Source organism: Marmota monax, unplaced genomic scaffold (assembly GCF_021218885.2).
Source record: "Marmota monax isolate L192 unplaced genomic scaffold, Marmota_monax_Labrador192_F-V1.1 WCK01_AAM20220418_F8-fsc00119, whole genome shotgun sequence".
Classification (NCBI taxonomy): domain Eukaryota; kingdom Metazoa; phylum Chordata; class Mammalia; order Rodentia; family Sciuridae; genus Marmota; species Marmota monax.
The window spans coordinates 4,928,726-4,949,460 of record NW_026694771.1 but is presented as its reverse complement, the minus strand read 5'-3'; the positions used below and the strand labels follow the sequence as shown (position 1 = coordinate 4,949,460).

The 20,735-nt window shown below is 38.3% G+C and overlaps 1 protein-coding gene across 1 annotated transcript in view; it reads right to left on the bottom strand.

Moving 5' to 3' along the window:
* The window catches only part of LOC124079588 (cell surface glycoprotein CD200 receptor 5), a gene marked incomplete at its 5' end in the record, with an annotated part of 58,708 nt that extends 51,030 nt beyond the window's left edge, over positions 1 to 7,678 (bottom strand). Inside the window, one exon of the mRNA XM_058572881.1 lies at positions 7,673 to 7,678. Within this exon, the coding sequence (XP_058428864.1) occupies positions 7,673 to 7,678 (6 nt within the window). The remainder of the gene's footprint in view (positions 1 to 7,672) is intronic.
* Positions 7,679 to 20,735: the final 13,057 nt, after the last annotated feature.

Genomic DNA, 20,735 nt, shown 5'->3' with positions numbered 1-20,735 from the left:
AAGGTGAGGTACAGACAATCTGCATGGGTACCACAAGAATATAGGGAAGAAACCGTAATATCTCAGATTCACATTGCAAGAAAGGAAGACACATAGATAATATGAAAAAACAAGGGAGGAAAGTGTCCCAAACAAACCAGAACACTATAATAACAGAACCCATGGACAGCGAAGTTGATGAAAAGTCAGAAAAGGAGTTCAGAGGTTCATAATTAAAATGATCTGTGAATTAAAGAAGGACCTAAGTGAGCAAATACCGGCAAAAAATTGATCACTCCAACAATAAGACAAGAAAGTAAATACAGTAACAAAAGACTACTTCAGGAAAGAGATAGAGAGCCTAAAAAAATCAGTCAGAAATCCTTGAAACGAAGTATACAATTAATCAAATAAAAAATTCAATAGAAAGCATAACCAACAGACTAGATAATTTAAAACTTCAGATAATGAAGACAAAGTATACAATCTGGAAAATAAAGTTGATCCCACAGTGAAGAAAGTCAGAAACCATTAACAGAACATCCAAGAATTATGGGACAACTCAAAAGACTAAATCTCAGTCATTGGGATAGAGGAAGGCACAGAGTTTTAAACTAAAAGAATGCACAATCTTTTGTGCATAAGCTCCTGGACAGTGTCCTTCACTACATAGTCACTACATTTTTAGTCAAAAATATCAGAAAATTTCCCAAGCATGAGGAATGAATTGGAAAACCAAATACAAGAGGCTTACAGGACACCAAATGTACAAAATTACAACAGATCTACACCAAGTTACATTATAATGAAAATGCCTAGCATTTTAAGAATAGAATCTTAAAAGACACAAGAGAGAGGAATCAGATCACATATAGGGGGAGACCAATTCATATCTCAGCAGATTTTTCAACCCAGACCTTCAAAGCCAGAAGATCGTGGAACAACATATAGCAAGCTCTGGAAAAAAATGGATGCCAACCAAGAATCTTATATCCAGCAAATCTAAGCTTTAGGTTTGATGATGCAATAAAAACCTTCGATGACAAACAACATAAGTTAAGAGAATTTTCAACGAGGGCTGGAGTTATGGCTCAGTGGTAGAGCACTTGCCTAGCCTGTATGAGACACTGGGTTCGATTCTCAGCACCAAGTAAAAACAAAATAAAGGTGTTGTGTTTATCTACAATTAAAAAATATTTTTTAAAAAATTTACAATGAGAAAGCCTGCACTACAGAACATCCTCAGCAAAATATTTCAAGAAGAGAAAATGAAAAACAATGATGAAAATCAGCAGAAGGAAGAACTACACTAAAGGAAAATCTAACCAGTGGAGAAACCAAGTCACATTAAATACCAAAAATAGATAAAAAATGGCTGGGAATACAAATTATGCCTCAATAATAACCCTGAATGTTAATGGCCTAGACTCACCAATCAAAAGACATAGACTAGCAGATTGGATCAAAAACAAAACAAAACAAAAAAATACCCAACAATATGCTATCTCCAAGAGACTTATCCCATAGAAAAAGACATTCACAGACTGAAGGTGAAGGGTTGGGAAAAATCATACCACTCACATAGATTGTGGAAGCAAGCAGGGGTTTCCATCCTCATATCAAATAAAGTAGACTTCAAAGTAAAGTCAATCAAAAAGGACAAAGAAGGACTGTACATACTGCTCAAGGGAACCACATACCAACAAGACTTAACAATTATAAATATATATGTCCCAAACAATGGAGCAGCTATATTTATCAAACAAATTCTTCTCAAGTTCAAGAGTCAATTAGACCACAACACAATAATTTTGGGTGCCTTTAACACACCTCTTTCATCACTAGGTAGATCTTCCAAACAAAAGCTGAACAAATAAACTATAGAACTCAATAATACAATCAATAACTTAAACTTAACTGACATGTATAGAATATTCCATCCTTAAACGAGAGAATATACTTTCTTCTCAGCAGCACATTGATCCTTCTCTAAATAGACCATATACTATACCACAAAGCATCTCTTAGCAAATAAAAAAATAGAGATACTACCCTGCATTCTATCAGATCATAATGGAATGAAATTAGAAATCAATGATAAAATTAGAAATAAAATCTACTCCAATACCTGGAGACTAAATAATATGCTACTGAATGAACAATGGGTTACAGAAAACATCAAAGAGGAGATTAAAAAATATTTAGAGATGAATGAGAACACAAATACAACATATCGAAATCTCTGAGACGCTATGAAAGCAGTTCTAAGAGGAAAGTTCATTGCATGGAATTCATTTCTTAAAAGAAAAAAAAGTCAACAAATAAATGATTTAACACTACATCTCAAAGCCCTAGAAAAAGAAGAACAAATCAACACCACAAGCAGCAGAAGACAGGAAATAATTAAAATCAGAGCTGAAATCAATGAAATTGAAACAAAAGAAATAACTGAAAAAAATTGACAGAACAAAAAGTTGGTTCTTTGAAAAAATAAATAAAATTGACAGACCCTTAGCCATGCTAACGAAGAGAAGTAGAGAGAAAACTCAAATCACTGACATGCATGATGAAAAAGGAAATATCAGAACAGACACTGCAGAAATACAGAAGATAATTAGAAATTATGTTGAAAACTTGAACTCCAATAAAATAGAAAATATTGAAGGCATTGATAAATTTCTAGAGTCTTATAATTTGCCCAAATTGAATCAGGATGATGTACACAATTTAAACAGATCAATTTTAAGTGACAAAATAGCAGACGCCATCAGAAGTCTACCAACAAAGAAAAGCCAAGGACCAGATGAATACATAGCCGAGTTCTACAAGACCTTTAAAGAAGAACTTATACCAATACTCTTCAATTTATTTCAAGAAATAGAAAAAGAGCAGCATTTCCAAACTCATTCTATGAGGCCAATATCACCCTGATTCCAAAACCAGGCAAAGACACATCAAAGAAAGAAAACTTCAGACCAATATCTGTAATGAACATAGATGCAAAAATTTTCAATAAAATTCTGGCAAATCAAAAACAAAAACATATCAAAACGATTGTGCACCACGATCAAGAGGGATTCATCCCAGGGATGCAAGATTGTTTCAACATAAGGAAATCAATAAATGTAATTCCTCACATCAATAGACTTAAAGATATGAATCATATGATCTTCTCAATAGATGCAGAAAAAGCATTTGACAAAATACAGCACCTCTTTATGTTTAAAATACTAGAAAATGTAGAGATAACAGGAATGTATCTCAATATTGTAAAGGCTATGTATGCTAAGCTCCAGGCCAACATCATTCTAAATGAAGAAAAATTGAAGGCATTGCCTCTAAAAACTGGAACAAGACAGAGGTGCCTTCTTTCACCACTTCTATTCAACATAGTTCTTAAAACACTGGCCAGAGCAATTAGACGAAAGAAATTAAAGGGAAACACATGGGAAAAGAAGAATTGGCACTATTTGCTGATGATATGATTCTATACCTAGAAGACCCTAAAAGTTCCACCAGAAAACTTTTAGAACTAGTAAATGAATTCAGCAAAGTAGCAGGATATAAAATCAACACCCATAAATCAAATGCATTTCTGTATATCAGTGATAAATCCTCAGAAAGGCAAACAAGAAAAATTACCCCATTTACAATAGCCTCAAAATATAAATATATATATTTGGGAATCAACTTAACAAAAGAGCTGAAAGATCTATATAATGGAAATTACACAGCCCTAAAGAAAGAAATCAAAGAAAACCTTAGAAGATGGAAAGATCTACCTTGCTCTTGGATGGGTAGAATTAATATTATCAAAATGACCATACTTCCAAGAGCACTATACAGATTTAATGCAATTCTGAACAAAATCCTAATGGCATTCCTCATAGAAACAGAAAAAGCAGTCATGAAATTTGTCTGGAAAAATAAGAGACCCAGAATAGTTAAAGCAATCCTTAGCAGGAAGAGTGAAGCAGGTGGCATCACTATACCAGAACTTAAACTATACTACAGAGCAATAGTAACAAAAACAGCATAGAATTGGCACCAAAACAGACTGGTAGACCAATGGTACAGAATAGAAGACACAGAGTCTAACCCACAAAACTACAATTATCTTATATTAGACAAAGGTGCCAAGAACATGCATTGGAGAAAAGATAGCTTCTTCAACAAATGGTGCTGGGAAAACTGGAAATCCATATGCAACAAAGTGAAATTAAACCTATTCTTTCACCATGCACAAAACTCAACTCAAAATGGATCAAGGACTTAGGATAAAACCAGAGACCCTGTGTCTAATAGAAGAAAAAATAGGCCCTAATCTTCATCATGTGGGATTAGGCCCCAACTTCCTTAATAAGACTCCTGTGGCACAAGGATTAAAATCAAGAATCAATAAATGGGATGGAATCAAACTAAAAAGTTTTTTTTCTCAGCAAAAGAAACAATCAGTGAGGTGAATCGAGAGTCTACATCTTGAGAGCAAATCTTTACTTCTCACACATCAGATAGAGCATTAAACTCTAGGGTATATAAAGAATTCAAAAAGCTAAACACCAAAAAAACAAATAACCCAATCAATAAATGGGCCAAGGACCTGAACAGACACTTCTCAGAAGATAATGTACAATTAATCAACAAATACATGAAAAAAGTACATCATCACTAGCAATTAGAGAAATGCAAATCAAAAGTACTCTATCATTTTACTCCAGTCAGAATGGCAGCTATTAAGCATACGAACAACAATAAGTGTTGGTGAGGATGTGGAGAAAAAGGTACACTCATATACTGCTGGTGGGATTCCAAATTGATGCAGCCAATCTGGAAAGCAGTATGGAGATTTCTTGGAAAATTGGGAATGGAACCACCTTTTGACTCAGCTATCCCTCTCCTCGGTCTATACCCAAAAGACTTAAAAACAGCATACTACAGGGACACAGCCACATCAATGTTTATAGCAGCACAATTTACAATAGCTAAACTGTGGAACCAACCTAGATGCCCTTCAATAGATGAATGGATAAAATAAATGTGGCATATATACACAATGGAGTGTTATTCAGCAATAAAAGAGAATAAATTCATGGCATTTTCAGGTAAATGGGTGGATTTAGAGAAAATAATGCTAAGTGAAGTTAGCCAATCCCAAAATACCAAATACTGAATGTTTTCTTTGATATAAGGAGGCTGATTCATAGTGAGATAGGGAGGGGGAGCATGGGAGGAATAGATGAACTCTAGATAGGGCAGAGGGATTGGAGGGGAAGGGAGGGCATGGGGTTATTAATGATGGTGGAATGTGATGATCATTATTATCCAAATTACAGGTATGAAGACACAAATTGGTATGAATATACTGTGTATACAACCAGAGATATGAAAAATTGTGCTCTATATGTGTAATAAGATTTGCTGATGCATTCCACTGTCATATATAAATAAAAAATAAATAAATTTTTTTTTAAAAATAAAAAAAATTTAAAAATGTAAAAAAGAAGGAAGATCTTTGCAGGGTGGAGGGTTGGAGGTATACATGGATATATAAATGGGGAATCTGTTAGCATACATTTTTTTGGCATCTTGTTAGTACTATGATATTGCACAAAGAAACCTGACATATTTCAAAATGTTTCCAGATATGTTTCACAGTAATTCAAAGAAGAAAAGCAGAAGAGTTAGTACCTGTCATTCCAACATAGTGCTGCTACTCTTCACAACAGTCTATTGAAATTGCCTTTGTGCTGGTTAATCTGAAGGGTATTTTAAATTACTATTCCACCTAATCTCTTTAAGGAACTTGAAATACTTGCAACTTTTTTCCTTCAAACTCTATAATTGGTTTCCATTGATTTTATTTCTCCACGAAGTAGAACTGTACTTCCTCTCTTGTTTTAGTCTCTCTTCTCTGTCCCACACCTTAAAAATGTGACATTCTTCAGATTCCATCCTGTGTCTTTCTCTATCCAATGCAATCTTCTTCCCAGGAAATGTTCATTTGCTCCTAGGCTTATCCATAACTTAGGAAAAAATAACTTACAAGTCGGAATCTCATTCATTATTTCCTATGCTTCAAACCTGCATTTCCAACTCATCTCAAAATCTATTTGTCCAAACTGTGTTCTTTTGGTGATCAATGGCAATGTCACCCACATTGAGGAAAATACCCCTGTCATCAGCAACCCCTACTGAACTTCCATGTTTAATCGATATAAAATTTTTGTTGATCCTATAACTAAAATATCTTCTAAGTATTCTGAATATTCTGTTTTCTGTTTGTTTATATCCAAGCCCAACAATTATACTCATCTCAGACTATTAAAATAAGTTCCACCCTGATCTCCTTGACATTATCTTGTTTTAATTCTAGTCCACTAAAAAATAATAATAATAAAACAAGCAAAATATTTTGTGGTTATGCCATTCCTTTACTTGAGATCCTCCATTCCTTTCTGTTGCCTACTGAGTAAAATCTAAACTTCTCAGAACAGCATACATGGCTTTTTACAATTGGACCTTTATTTGTCATGTTTTATATCCAGGCCATAGATTTAAAAGATTGGGCTAATCTGAACTATATAGATCTTTATATTTGTTTTGAGCTAATATAATTTTTTAAATTAGAAAAGGTTTATATAAAATATAGATGTCAGGTTGTCTTGAGAAACAAAGGTCTGGTAATGCCAGGTTCTCATAGTCAAATGTAAATCATCAGCTGGAGCTGAAAAATTAAATTACTCTTGTACCTTCTGTCACCCTTTCTACCTAGTATGGCTCTGCATTTCACTACAGTCCCATTTGGCTCCTGGGGCTCATCTATGGTATCTATCTGCTTCTGAAGCTCCTTGTTACCTCTGCTCTACTCACCACCCACCCACTGCATTATGTTCCTTCTCTAGCCAACATGAGATTTCATGATTCTCTGTTTGTATATGCAAAAATCTTTACTTAGAATGTCCTCTTTTGACTGTGTCATCCTGATTTTTTTTTTTTTGAGAGAGAGAGAGAGAGAGAATTTTTTTTAATATATATATTTTTTTTAGTTTTCGGTGGACATAACATCTTTATTTTTTCTTTTTTATTTTTATGTGGTGCTGAGGATAGAACCCAGCGCCCTGCGAATGCCAGCCGAGCGCGCCACCACTTGAGCCCCAGCCCCCTGTTTAACTTTTGAAATATCTACCTACCCTTTAGGCCTAGTATAAAATTCATCTCCTTTGCAAAGTACTCTTTGGGTTCTTCCCAACCTATTTACCATACAACAGTCACTGTCTGCTCTATAATTCCATAATTCTATTACAGCAATCAAGAGGAGAATTGGCAACACAAAAACTAGAAATAATGGGGCACTATGAAGACCATCATCAAATAACATGATTAAGATAATTTTAAAAAAGAAAAGAAAGCAAACTGAAAGAACAAAGAACTAAAACATAAAGTCACTGACATTAAATCTCAATTATGGATTTTAAAAAAGTGTAGATAGTTAAAAAGAAATAGTAAAGTGAAAGATTGATCTGAGAACAATCTTACTGCAACAATAAAATATAGCAAGGAGGAAACTATAAACGAGGTAATAAATTGAAGGACAGAATATGAAAATCCAATATAATTCAATTAAAATTTCCTGAGGAGCTAATTGAGTGAATGAAGTTTTCAAAATCAGAGCAGTAACTATAAGCGTACTTACCTCCTGTCAGACTCTTGTTCCTAAATGTAAAACAGAGCAAGTTGCCTGAGACACATTGCCATCCACCCAGTGGTATGTTCTCCTCATAGTCACCATCCTGTTAATCTGAGGTTCATGCTCAGTGATGCAATTTCCTCCTGGGGCCCAGAATATCTATTCCCCTGGTTTTGCAGGCTTCAGTTTTATTTTCCCTTGAAAGAAGGGACACCTCTGAAGACCATTGATAAGACAGAAAATTGATTCAAGTTTAATTTTTACAAACCAAGAGTTTATGAATGGTTAGTGAGGATTGTTGGTGAATATCAGTTAAGGGAATGCCTCTATAATTAGATCATCTGACTTCATATGCTGCCACTACTGTTTCCTCGCTGTGCAAACTTCTCTGTGCCCTGTGAAAACACTGGCAGTAAAAGGGAATTAAGTGTAGGTCAGAGGTTAGGCAGAGAATAAGGTCAGAATGTTATTCCTGTGGGGATGCCATGGGTTTCTATATCTCACTACTTTAACCACTGTCTTATAGCCAGACCTCTCTTTAAAAAAAAAACAACAAAACATACAAAAATCCTACTTTCTCTACATTCCTTTATCTTGAAACTTGAGGCTAAGGAGTGGAATGTCTCACAGAGGTGGCAAGCTTCACAGACCTTCAGTATCTCTTATTATTTTTCCTAAACATTGACCATATCTTTGTAAAATACACACCTCTTTCTTAAACTCCTCAAATTACCCAGTGAGGGTGTGTAACTTGCTTCCTGCTGTGGCTCTGACTGATGCACATCTCATTTTGGAGACTTTAATGTGTAAAAAAACAATCTGCATTTTAGATATAATGAAATAGAGTGCTTAGCCTCTCTGTGCCTCATTTTCTTTTCTGTAAAATAAAGCTAATCATTATTATTATTATGAAGATTAAATGAATCAATGCACTTGAATACCTAGATAAGTATCTGAAATGTAATAAATATTCAACAAATACCAACATTAGCAAATTTGAATCATTGGAATAGGTGATATGAATCATAGAAATAAAAGTCAAAAGACAAATCACACTTCTAAGAGTCTTGGGCAAATGTTATCATTCCATTCCAGACCTAGACAGGTGTATCATTCTGCCAATAGATGTGCTTCTTTACCCACACAAGAAGGTCATGGCCATGTTGGAAATCCCAACTGAGCATTAAAAGAATACACAAAAACTCAACATCCATGAGTGATGGCCATTTGACTACTCTGAAGGGCAGGATTCTGGTCCATCTAGAGGCCCAAGTTATTCTCCTGTTAGCACAGTTCATTTCTATCATGTCACTTCTCTCTTACCTGCAAGCTCTGATTCAGGAAGGTTTGTCTCTAAAGACTATTTCCCATGCTGTCAGCATCACAATTGTCAGAGGCATAAGAAGGACAAGAGGGCATAGCCTTTATAGCTACTAGTATGAACAGGTAAATATTAACTAGATATGTTAGTCAACTTTCTGTCTCTGTGACAAGTAACTGAGAAAAAAGAATTTTAAAAGGGGGAGAAGCTTATTTTGGTTTATGGTTTTAGTCCATTATTAGCTGGTTCCATTGCTGTGGGCCCAAGAACAGGCAGAACTTTATGGCAGAGGGGCCTGGAAGAGGAAAGCTTCTCAGCTCATGGCAACAAGGAAGGAGAGAGAGAGAGAGAAAGAGAGAGAGAGAGAGAGAGAGAGAGAGAGAGAATAAGGAATAAGGAGTCAAAGACAAGATAAACCCTTCCAGGGCATGCCTCCAGTGACCTACTTCCCCCAACTAGGTCCCACTGCCCAATAATCCATTCAAATAATTAATCCATCAAATGGATCAATCCACTGGTAAGGTAAAGCCCTCATGATTCAATCATTTCCTACAAGCCCACATCTGGACATCACTGTATTAGGGACCAATGCTTTATGTTTCTGAGTCTTTGGAGGACGGTCCAATTCAGACCATAACACTGGACATAGAAAGAAAGTATTGATAAAGATCTCCATGAACCTGCCATTTTAAAGGGTGCTATTCAATCTGTCTCACTAATCACACATCTTTTACCTAAAACATTTTTATTGTATAAAGATGAATATTAAATAATATCCTTCATAGATCCACTTGATATAAATACCAGTGTCCATATGCATATAACTACAGCATTTGACTGCTATGAGTCACGTATCTCTTCTCTACTGAGTAACTAAAAATCTAAAATTTAATAAGCATTTAATTTACATGAATAACTCAGTATTGATTATCTCAAGTCAAACAGAAGATGACTTTAGAGCTGAATCTTTGAGGGCTCGCTATTGAAAAAGAGTTGTGTGGGGCAAGCTCACACAGAAATAAACGATAAACTAAGTCCTTGGAAGCAATTTAGCAGGGCCAAATGAGAAGGGCACACCTAGTAAGAAGAGAATTGTGTAAAGATGGGTTGGTTAACAGAGGTCTAGAATTCAGTGGCAAAAAAAATAAATATTTTATCAAGTGGACAGAGTAAGTAGGGAGCCCTTGAAGAGTCTGGAAATATGAGGATGGTTTTGTCAGATGGGTTACTTGATGAAGCTATTTGGTTGCATTGTGAAAGGTGTCTCTGAAGAAGAGTCTAAGCATAGGGAGATGGGTTAGATCAGATACTCCAGGGGGAGGATAATAAGTTAGGGTGAGTCCTGTAAAGGGGATGGGAGACATGGCACCTTTCTGGATAGAACAGCTGACACTTCTGTCCTGTATATCTGGGCGCTACCAGTGCAAGCTGTATCTGAAGGCACATTGCTGAGTGCTGGGAGATTAAAACAACAGGATAACTAGCTCCAGGATTTTTGAACACGAATGAATCGCTAAGGTGCAAATGCAACGAGGCTTCCTGAGGATAAGGGTGAGAAAAGACTCTTATACAGCAGATGATTGAAAAGAACGTTGCATTTTATTAAGAAGAATCTCTCACTTAAATACTGCACCCCTTGGTGTAATAGAAGTGAAGAAATACCCAAAAGATAAAGACCCAAAGAGATGGGAGATAAAGGGGAAGTAGTTAAAATGAATGAGGAACAGAAGCTGGTAAATGTTGGCTTCCCTCCTTAGCTTTTTGGCATTTGCTTTTGTTTGTTTTCTTGGTCCCAAACTCCACTTTGTTTTATATTTCCCTTTGGTCTACAGTTAGGGTAGATTGCAAACTAGGACACAGACTTGTCACTTCAAAATCTTTCTACTGTATCTTTATCTCATGAATATCAGAGAAAGGAGAGGGAGAGGGAAGGAGGGAGGTGGGGGAAGGGAGGAAGAAAATAAAAAGAAAAACTAAAAGATGAGTAGAGAAATCTCTAAATATCATCTTCTACTGAATAGTAATCATCTTCCTGTATGCACATTCTCTAGATAACCCAAGTACCGCCACTTGTTTAAGGTGGTATTCTTCTATTCTCGAAAATGGTACTTAGATGTTGGGAAGTTATGAATTATTTTTTAAAAAATTAATGGAAATGTTTTAAAGTAAAGGCACTTGAAAATCACTCGCACCCTCTATTTACTTTTTAAAACAGTATTTTAACATCAAAAATCAGAAATTTAAGATTTATACAATTTTAAAATAAAGGTGATTTCTTTCAGTTAATGAGTTTTGGTTTACTTTATTGCTTTGCTTTTATTTTTATCACTTCTCCTTGAATTCATTTCCCCATGTATCATGAAACACTATGCTAAGATTTAAAAAAAAAAAAAAAACTTTTGTTATTAAATCACTGTGTAATCACCACGTGGACTTAAGGCCAATGATCATTAATCTCATTATAGTTCAGTTTTCTTCATTGGTTAAAATGACATGAATTGTTCTCTATTAAATGGGGGAAAATATAAATATGTCCCCTGGGAAATAAAATGCATGTGTACAAACTTGTACCAAACTGTTCAAGAATATTTATGATGAAGAAAACCAGGAGGAAGTAAGCAAACTAAGCAAAGGATACTTAGTAGTTAATAGTGGTGATTCATTATTCTCTAGCATGGGGTACTTTTATATTTATTTACACTTACTTTTACACCATCTCATTGAGAGAAAAAACATTGTCCTCATTTTATCTGAGGAAACTGATGTGAGATAATTTGACAAATATTATTAGTAGCAGATAGCTCTAACTCTCAATGTCCAATTTAATACCAGTATTATTCTCACTATCAAAGCTTCCTTGATTGTTCAAAGTCACTGAAATGAAGATCACTGTAGCCTAGAAGAAAAGTATTCATAAAATACTTTTTTTAAAAAGAGAGAGAAAGAGAGAGAGAATTTTTTAATATTTATTTTTTAGTTTTCGGTAGACACAACATCTTTATTTTATTTTTATGTGGTGCTGAGGATCGAACCCAGCGCCCCACGCATGCCAGGCAAGCGCGTTACGGCTTGAGCCACCTCCCCAGCCACACATAAAATACTTTTTAAACAAATGAAAGTTTGTTAGCTTGCATTACAGTAATAAAACTAAATTACTAAACTGTATTGTTCAGAATACAAGAAGAAATAATAACCAGACATAAAGTTGGTTTGAATGTAAAAATGTTAGTTATTTATAAATATAGAAATAAATTCTTCAAAAGATATGATGAGAAAGAGAGAAGAAAATAATTACTGAGCACCTACCCTGTGAGAAGCATTTCTGTATTCAGTACTAAAATAAATTCTCTATGAGGGCAAAATAGTTATCCCATTTTACAGATGCAGTCTACCTCCAAAGGAACAGAGCATATTCAAACCCAGTCAGTAAGAGAGAGCACAGAGAATGGCCAGGGCTTTTCTACATCACACTGCCTCCTGAACACTTCCGTAAGAATAAAGAAACAAACTAATTCCCGCTAAAGTGGATTAAATAACATATGCCCATTTATAAAGAGATTTGCATTTATGTGGGAATTTCTTCTTCACTCTTTTTTTTTTTAGTATATGGTGCAATGAAATATCCTAAGATTTATTGTAAGACTGTCTTTTCAAATAATAAGACTTCCTTGAAGCCTTGCTATTCGAAAATGGGCAGCATCAGCATTACCTGGAAGCTTGTCAGAAACACAGAACATTCAGTAAAATTTTTAGCCAAGAAATTAAAGACGAGAAGAAGAAAATAGAGCATTTTTAAATACATAAAACATTCTAGTGTGAAATGTTTTTTTTTTTTCATTTTATTTTTTTTTCCTTTTTTAATTTTTTATTGTGGGTTGTTCAAAACATTACAAATTTCTTGACATATCATATTCGACACTTTGATTCAAGCGGGTTATGAACTCCCACCTTCACCCCATACACAGATTGCAGAATCACATCAGTTACACATCCATTGATTTACATATTGCCATACTAGTGTCTGTTGTGCTCCGCTGCCTTTCCCATCCTCCACCCTCCCCCATCCCCACCTCTCCCCTCCCCTCCCCTCCTCTCTCTCTACCCCCTCCACTGTATAACCCTGAGGGTCTCCTTCCATTACCATGCAATTTCCCTTCTCTCTCCCTTTCCCTCCCACCTCTCATCCCTGTTAAATGTTAATCTTCTTCTCCTGCTCTTCGTCCCTACTCTGATCTTAGTTACTCTCCTTATATCAAAGAAGACATTTGGCATTTGTTTTTTAGGGATTGGCTAGCTTCACTTAGCATAATCTGCTCTAATGCCATCCATTTCCCTGTAAATTCTATGATTTTGTCATTTTTTAATGCAGAGTAATACTCCATTGTGTATAAATGCCACATTTTTTTTATCCATTCGTCTATTGAAGGGCATCTAGGTTGGTTCCACAGTCTTGCTATTGTGAACTGTGCTGCTATGAACATCGATGTAGCAGTGTCCCTGTAGCATGCTCTTTTTAGGTCTTTAGGGAATAGACCAAGAAGGGGAATAGCTGGGTCAAATGGTGGCTCCATTCCCAGCTTTCCAAGAAATCCCCATACTGCTTTCCAAATTGGCTGCACCAATCTGCAGTCCCACCAGCAATGTACAAGTGTACCCTTTTCCCCACATCCTCGCCAGCACTTGTTGTTGTTTGACTTCCTAATGGCTGCCAATCTTACTGGAGTGAGATGGTATCTTAGGGTGGTTTTGATTTGCATTTCTCTGACAGCTAGAGATGTTGAGCATTGTTTCATGTACTTGTTGATTGACTGTATGTCCTCCTCTGAGAAGTGTCTGTTCAGGTCCTTGGCCCATTTGTTGATTGGGTTGTTTGTTCTCTTATTGTCTAATTTTTTGAGTTCTTTGTATACTCTGGATATTAGGGCTCTATCTGAAGTGTGAGGAGTAAAGATTTGTTCCCAGGGTGTAGGCTCCCTATTTACCTCTCTTATTGTTTCTTTTGCTGAGAAAAAACTTTTTAGTTTGAGTAAGTCCCATTTGTTGATTCTAGTTATTAACTTTTGTGCTATGGGTGTCCTATTGAGGAATTTGGAGCCCGACCCCACCGACTGTAGATCGTAGCCAACTTTTTCTTCTATCAGACGGCGCGTCTCTGATTTGATATCAAGCTCCTTGATCCATTTTGAATTCACTTTTGTGCATGGCGAGAGAAAGGGGTTCAGTTTCATTTTGTTGCATATGGATTTCCAGTTTTCCCAGCACCATTTGTTGAAGATGCTATCCTTCCTCCATTGCATGCTTTTAGCCCCTTTATCAAATATAAGATAGTTGTAGTTTTGTGGATTGGTTTCTGTGTCCTCTATGCTGTACCATTGGTCCACCCGCCTGTTTTGGTACCAGTACCATGCTGTTTTTGTTACTATTGCTCTGTAGTATAGTTTGAAGTCTGGTATCGCTATACCGCCTGATTCACACTTCCTGCTTAGCATTGTTTTTGCTATTCTGGGTCTTTTATTTTTCCATATGAATTTCATGATTGCTTTCTCTATTTCTACAAGAAATGCCGTTGGGATTTTGATTGGCATTGCATTAAACCTATAGAGAACTTTTGGTAATATCGCCATTTTGATGATGTTAGTTCTGCCTATCCATGAACAGGGTATATTTTTCCATCTTCTAAGATCTTCTTCTATTTCTCTCTTTAGGGTTCTGTAGTTTTCATTGTATAGGTCTTTCACCTCTTTTGTTAGGTTGATTCCCAAGTATTTTATTTTTTTTGAAGATATTTTGAATGGAGTGGTTGTCCTCATTTCCATTTCAGAGGATTTGTCGCTGATATACAGGAATGCCTTTGATTTATGCGTGTTGATTTTATATCCTGCCACTTTGCTGAATTCATTTATTAGCTCTAATAGTTTCTTTGTAGAGCCTTTTGGGTCTGCTAGGTATAGAATCATATCATCTGCAAATAGTGATAATTTAAGTTCTTCTTTTCCTATTTTTATGCCTTTAATTTCTTTCGTCTGTCTAATTGCTCTGGCCAGTGTTTCGAGAACTATGTTGAACAGAAGTGGAGCGAGAGGGCATCCCTGTCTTGTTCCAGATTTTAGAGGGAATGCCTTCAGTTTTTCTCCATTCAGAATGATGCTAGCCTGAGGCTTAGCATAGATTGCTTTTACAATATTGAGGTATGTTCCTGTTATCCCTAGTTTTTCTAGAGTTTTGAACATAAAGGGATGCTGTACTTTGTCAAATGCTTTTTCCGCATCTATCGAGATGATCATATGGTTCTTATTTTTAAGTCTATTGATGTGGTGAATAACATTTATTGATTTCCGTATATTGAACCAGCCTTGCATCCCAGGGATGAATCCTACTTGATCATGGTGTACAATTTTTTTGATATGTTTTTGTATCCGATTCGCCAGAATTTTATTGAGGATTTTTGCATCTAGGTTCATTAGAGATATTGGTCTGTAGTTTTCTTTCTTTGAAGTGTCTTTGTCTGGTTTAGGTATCAGGGTGATGTTGGCCTCATAGAATGAATTTGGAAGTTCTCCCTCCTTTTCTATTTCCTGAAGTAGCTTGAAAAGTATTGGTATTAGTTCTTCTTTAAAGGTTTTGTAAAATTCTGCTGTATACCCATCCGGACCTGGGCTTTTCATAGTTGGTACTCTTTTTATGGTTTCTTCTATTTCCTCAATTGATATTGGTCTGTTTAGGTCTTCTATATCCTCCTGACTCAATCTGGGCAGATCATATGACTTAAGAAATTTATCTATGCCTTCACTGTCTTCTAATTTATTGGAGTATAAGGATTCAAAATAGTTTTTGATTATCTTCTGTATTTCTGAAGTGTCTGTTGTGATATTGCCTTTTTCATCCCTTATGCTAGTAATTCGAGTTCTCTCTCTTCTTCTCTTCGCTAGCATGGCTAAGGGTCTGTCGATTTTGTTTATTTTTTCAAAGAACCAACTTTTAGTTTTGTCAATTTTTTCAATTGTTTCTTTTGTTTCGATTTCATTAATTTCAGCTCTGATTTTAATTATTTCTTGCCTTCTACTTCTTTTGCTGTTTTGCTCTTCTTTTTCTAGGATTTTGAGATGAAGTATGAGATCATTTATTTGTTGGTTTTTTCTTTTTTTAAGGAATGAACTCCAAGCAATGAATTTTCCTCTTAGAACTGCTTTCAATGTGTCCCATAGATTCCGATATGTTGTGTCTGTGTTTTCATTTATCTCTAAGAATTTTTTAATTTCCTTCTTGATGTCTTCTATAACCCATTGATCATTCAGTAACCTATTGTTCATTCTCCAAGTGATGTATGCTTTTTCCTTCCTTCTTTTATCGTTGATTTTCAGTTTCATTCCATTATGATCAGATAAGATGCATGGTATTATCTCTACTCCTTTATATTGTCTAAGAGTTGCCCTGTGACATAATATATGATCTATTTTTGAGAAGGATCCATGTGCTGCTGAGAAAAAAGTGTAACTGCTTGATGTTGGGTGGTATACTCTATATATGTCAATTAGGTCTAGGTTATTAATAGTGTTATTGAGTTCTATAGTTTCTTTATTCAACTTTTGTTTGGAAGATCTGTCCAGTGGCGAGAGAGGTGTGTTGAAGTCTCCCATGATTATGGTATGGTGGTCTATTAGACTCTTGAACTTGAGAAGAGTTTGTTTGACGAACATAGCTGCACCATTGTTTGGGGCATAAATATTTATGATTGTTATGTCTTGTTGGTGTATGGTTCCCTTAAGCAGTATGTAGTGTCCCTCTTTATCTCTTTTGATTAACTTTGGCTTGAAATCTATTTTATTTGATATGAGTATGGACACTCCTGCTTGTTTCCGAAGTCCATATGAGTGATATGATTTTTCCCAACCTTTCACCTTCAGCCTATGTATGTCTTTTCCTATCAAATGCGTCTCCTGTAGGCAGCATATTGTTGGGTCTTGTTTTGTGATCCATTCTACTAGCCTGTGTCTCTTAATTGGTGAGTTTAAGCCATTAACATTTAGGGTTATTATTGAGATATGGGTTGTTCTTCCAGCCATATTTGTTTATTTCTGTTACTAAACATGGTTTGTTTTCCTCTTTGATTATTTCCCCCCTCCCTTTACTGTCCTACCTCCCACTGTTGGTTTTCATTGTTATTTTCCATTTCCTCTTCCTGTAATGCTTTGGCGAGGATGTTTTGAAGAGATGGTTTTCTAGCTGCAAATTCTTTAAACTTTTGTTTATCGTGGAAGGTTTTAATTTCATCCTCCATCCTGAAGCTTAATTTCGCTGGATACACAATTCTTGGTTGGAACCCATTTTCTTTCAGTGTTTGAAATATGTTATTCCAGGATCTTCTAGCTTTCAGAGTCTGTGTTGAAAGATCAGCTGTTATCCTGATTGGCTTTCCCCTAAATGTAATCTGCTTCCTTTCTCTTGTAGCTTTTAAAATTTTCTCCTTATTCTGTATGTTGGGCATCTTCATTATAATGTGTCTAGGTGTGGATCTCTTATGATTTTGCACATTCGGCGTCCTGTAGGCTTCTAGGATTTGGGATTCTGTCTCATTCTTCAAGTCTGGGAAGTTTTCTTGTATTATTTCATTGAATAGACTGCTCATTCCTTTGGTTTGGAGCTCTGTACCTTCCTGTATCCCAATGACTCTTAAGTTTGGTCTCTTAATGTTATCCCATATTTCTTGGATGTTCTGCTCATGGTTTCTTAACAGTCTTGCTGAGCTGTCTATGTTCTTTTCCAGTTGAAATACTTTGTCTTCATTGTCTGATGTTCTATCTTCTAAGTGTTCTACTCTGCTGGTAGTATTCTCCATTGAGTTTTTAAGTTGGTTTATTGCTTCCTGCATTTCTAGGATTTCTGATTGTTCGTTTTTTATAACCTCTATCTCCCTGTATAGTTGATCCTTTGCTTCCTGAATTTGTTTGCGTAATTCGTTGTTGAAGTGATCTTTCATTGTCTGATTTTGCTGTTTAATGTCTTCCTTGATACTCCAGATCATCTGAAGCATGTATATCCTGAATTCTTTATCTGACATTCCATCTGCTGCAGCTGTTACCTCTTCTAAAGTTGCGTTGACCTGCATTGCTTGTGGTCCTTTCTTTCCTTGTCTTTTCATACTGCTTGCGTATCTTTCCTGCAGGTGCGGGCAGCGGCTCTGCTCTCTCCTTATTCCAATTGGGGTGTCGTGGCTACCACGCCGGCAGGTCACTGGGCCTGTTCTGGGAGCTGGCGGCGGCTCTGTTCTGCCCCTACTCCAATTGGAGTGTACCACGCCGGCAGGCCACCGGGCCTGATCCGCCAGTCGGTTGCAGGTTTGCCTACCCTGCAGGCGCGGGCGGCGGCTCTACTCTGCCCCTACTCCAAATGGGGTGACTTGTCTGTCGTACCGGCAGGCCACTGGGCCTGTCCCGCTGGTCGGTCGCAGATCTGCCCACCTTTCGGGCACGGGTGGAGGCTCTGCTCTGCCCCAACTCCAATTGGGGTGTCGTGACTACCCCGCCTGCAGGACGCTGGGCCTGTTCCTGGCACGGTCGGCGACTCTGCTCTGCCACTACTCCAATTAGGGTGGTGTTTGTACCACGCGGGCAGACTCCTGGGCCTGAGCCTGATCCGCCGGTCTGTTGTAGGTCTGCCTACCTTGGAGGCGTGGGCGGCGGATCTGCCCTGCCCCTCCTACCACGCCTGCGGACCCCTGGGCCTGATCTGCAGGTTGATCACTGGTCTGCTCACCCTGCGGGCACGGGTGGCGGTTCCGCTCTGCCCCCACTCCAATTGGGGTCACGTGACCACCACACCGGCAGGGCCTGATCCGGGCATGGGAGAAGGATCTGCTCTGCCCCTACTCCAGTTGGGGTGACGTGTGTACCACACTGGCAGGCCACTGGGCCTGACCCGCCAGGCTGTCACAGGTCTGTTTACCTTGCAAGCGCTAACAGCGGCTCTGCCCTGCCCCTCCTACCACGCCCATGTACCACTGGGTCGCGGGTCTGCCCACCTTGCGGGTGCGAGTGGCGGCTCCGCTCCGCCCCCTCTCCAATTGGGGTCACGCGGTCACCACGCTGACGAGCCGCTGGGCCTGCTCCAGGCGCTGGCGGCCCGGCTCCTCCCCTCTGGCTCGACGACAAATTGAGGGGACTCGGGTGACTGTGCCTCACCCCCCCTATCAGGAGACCAACTGCTTATGTCACCGCTGGTATTGATGAAGTTCTCTCCTCCGCCGCTTTCTGCTGACATCAGATCTCTGCCATGTTGGTATCCTATGCGAATGGCAGCATTTCGTTCCCCTTGCCGGGCAACCCAAGCAACGGGTGAGTCCTGACCGGCCCTCAGCAGGACCCGGACCGAGAAGCAGTTTCCGCGGGCTCCTAGCCCCGGTCCAGGGAAGTTCCGGGAGTCGGAACTCGGCCGCTCCATGCTCGGTGTAAGCTCCTATAAGTGTAAGCTCCAAGAAGCAGTCCCCACGGGCTCAGTTCCAGGAGCCGGAATTCGGCTGCTTAGTGCTTGGTGTATACTCTGATAGGAGCAGGGTCCAAGCAGCAGCCTCCGCAGGCTCCGCAGCCCTGGGCCAGGGCGGTTCCGGGACGGTTCCGGGAGCCGGAACTCGGCCGCCCCGCGCTCGGTGTTCGCTCCGATAAAGTCAGTTTCTAAGAAGCACCCAGGCGCTGAACCCTAGCAATCTGTCTGCAAGCCGCAGGCGAATTGCAGCCTGAAATTACCTGATCTATGGCTGAATGAGCTGCGGTCAGTCGAAAACAGGGAAGGTGACGTCAGTTTACCAACATGGTGGCTGCTGGCCTCCTCTGTGGTCTGACAGGTGTGGAGAACCGAGATGGACTGCTTCCTTCCCCCGTCTCGAACCCAGAATTCAGCCCTGAGTAAGGTGCTTGCGCGGCTGGCAGAAACTGCAGCGCTGTAACCCTGCGTCTCTATCCCAGCGCGTGCTGCAGACTCTAGCCGCGGGGCGAATTGCTGAATAAGCAGTGTTACCCTCCGTGCGACAAACCTCTCACGTTTGAGTCCCCGTTCCTGATCCTCGTGAGATGGAAATCCTTCCTCCAGGTTCCGGAGCACCCCACTATTGCTGGAAATTCCTAACAAGATATCCTTTAGCCGTCCTGACTTGTCATACTCCCACACAGTGAAGCAGCACACGGGGGCAATGCACTCCCCTCACCGCCATCTTCTCTGTCTCTCTAGTGTGAAATGTTCTAGTGTGTTTTCTCATCATGATTTTCTCTCTAATCCACCATAAGATCTCTTACCCCTGACAGACCTGCCAGCTATGACATGAAGATAAATTGGGACTCATATCCCAAAACCTGAAGCCATCTTCCAAAAGGAATTTTTGAGCTGTGCTTACCTCTGTCACCTCTATATTCTGTTCCACCATATCCTAGGCAGGCTGTGGTCTTTTACTTTTCTTTGCTGCATCATTAGCACTGGTGAAAAATCCCTCGCCTTATTAGCCCTTTGTAGTTTTGCTTCATGAGCAATATAAAAATAAATGTTTTCTGTTTGTAGAGTTGAGGTGATAAATACTGAATTTCCTTGTCTGTACTTTCTTACATTTATTTATTTTTAAGACATATATATCTTTTTCTTTATTGATGAACTTTTATTTCATTTATTTATTTATATGCAGTGCTGAGAATCAAACATTTTCCTACATTTCTTTATCTCTAGAGAAACATGCGCATCTGACTCATGATTCATACTCAACTGCAA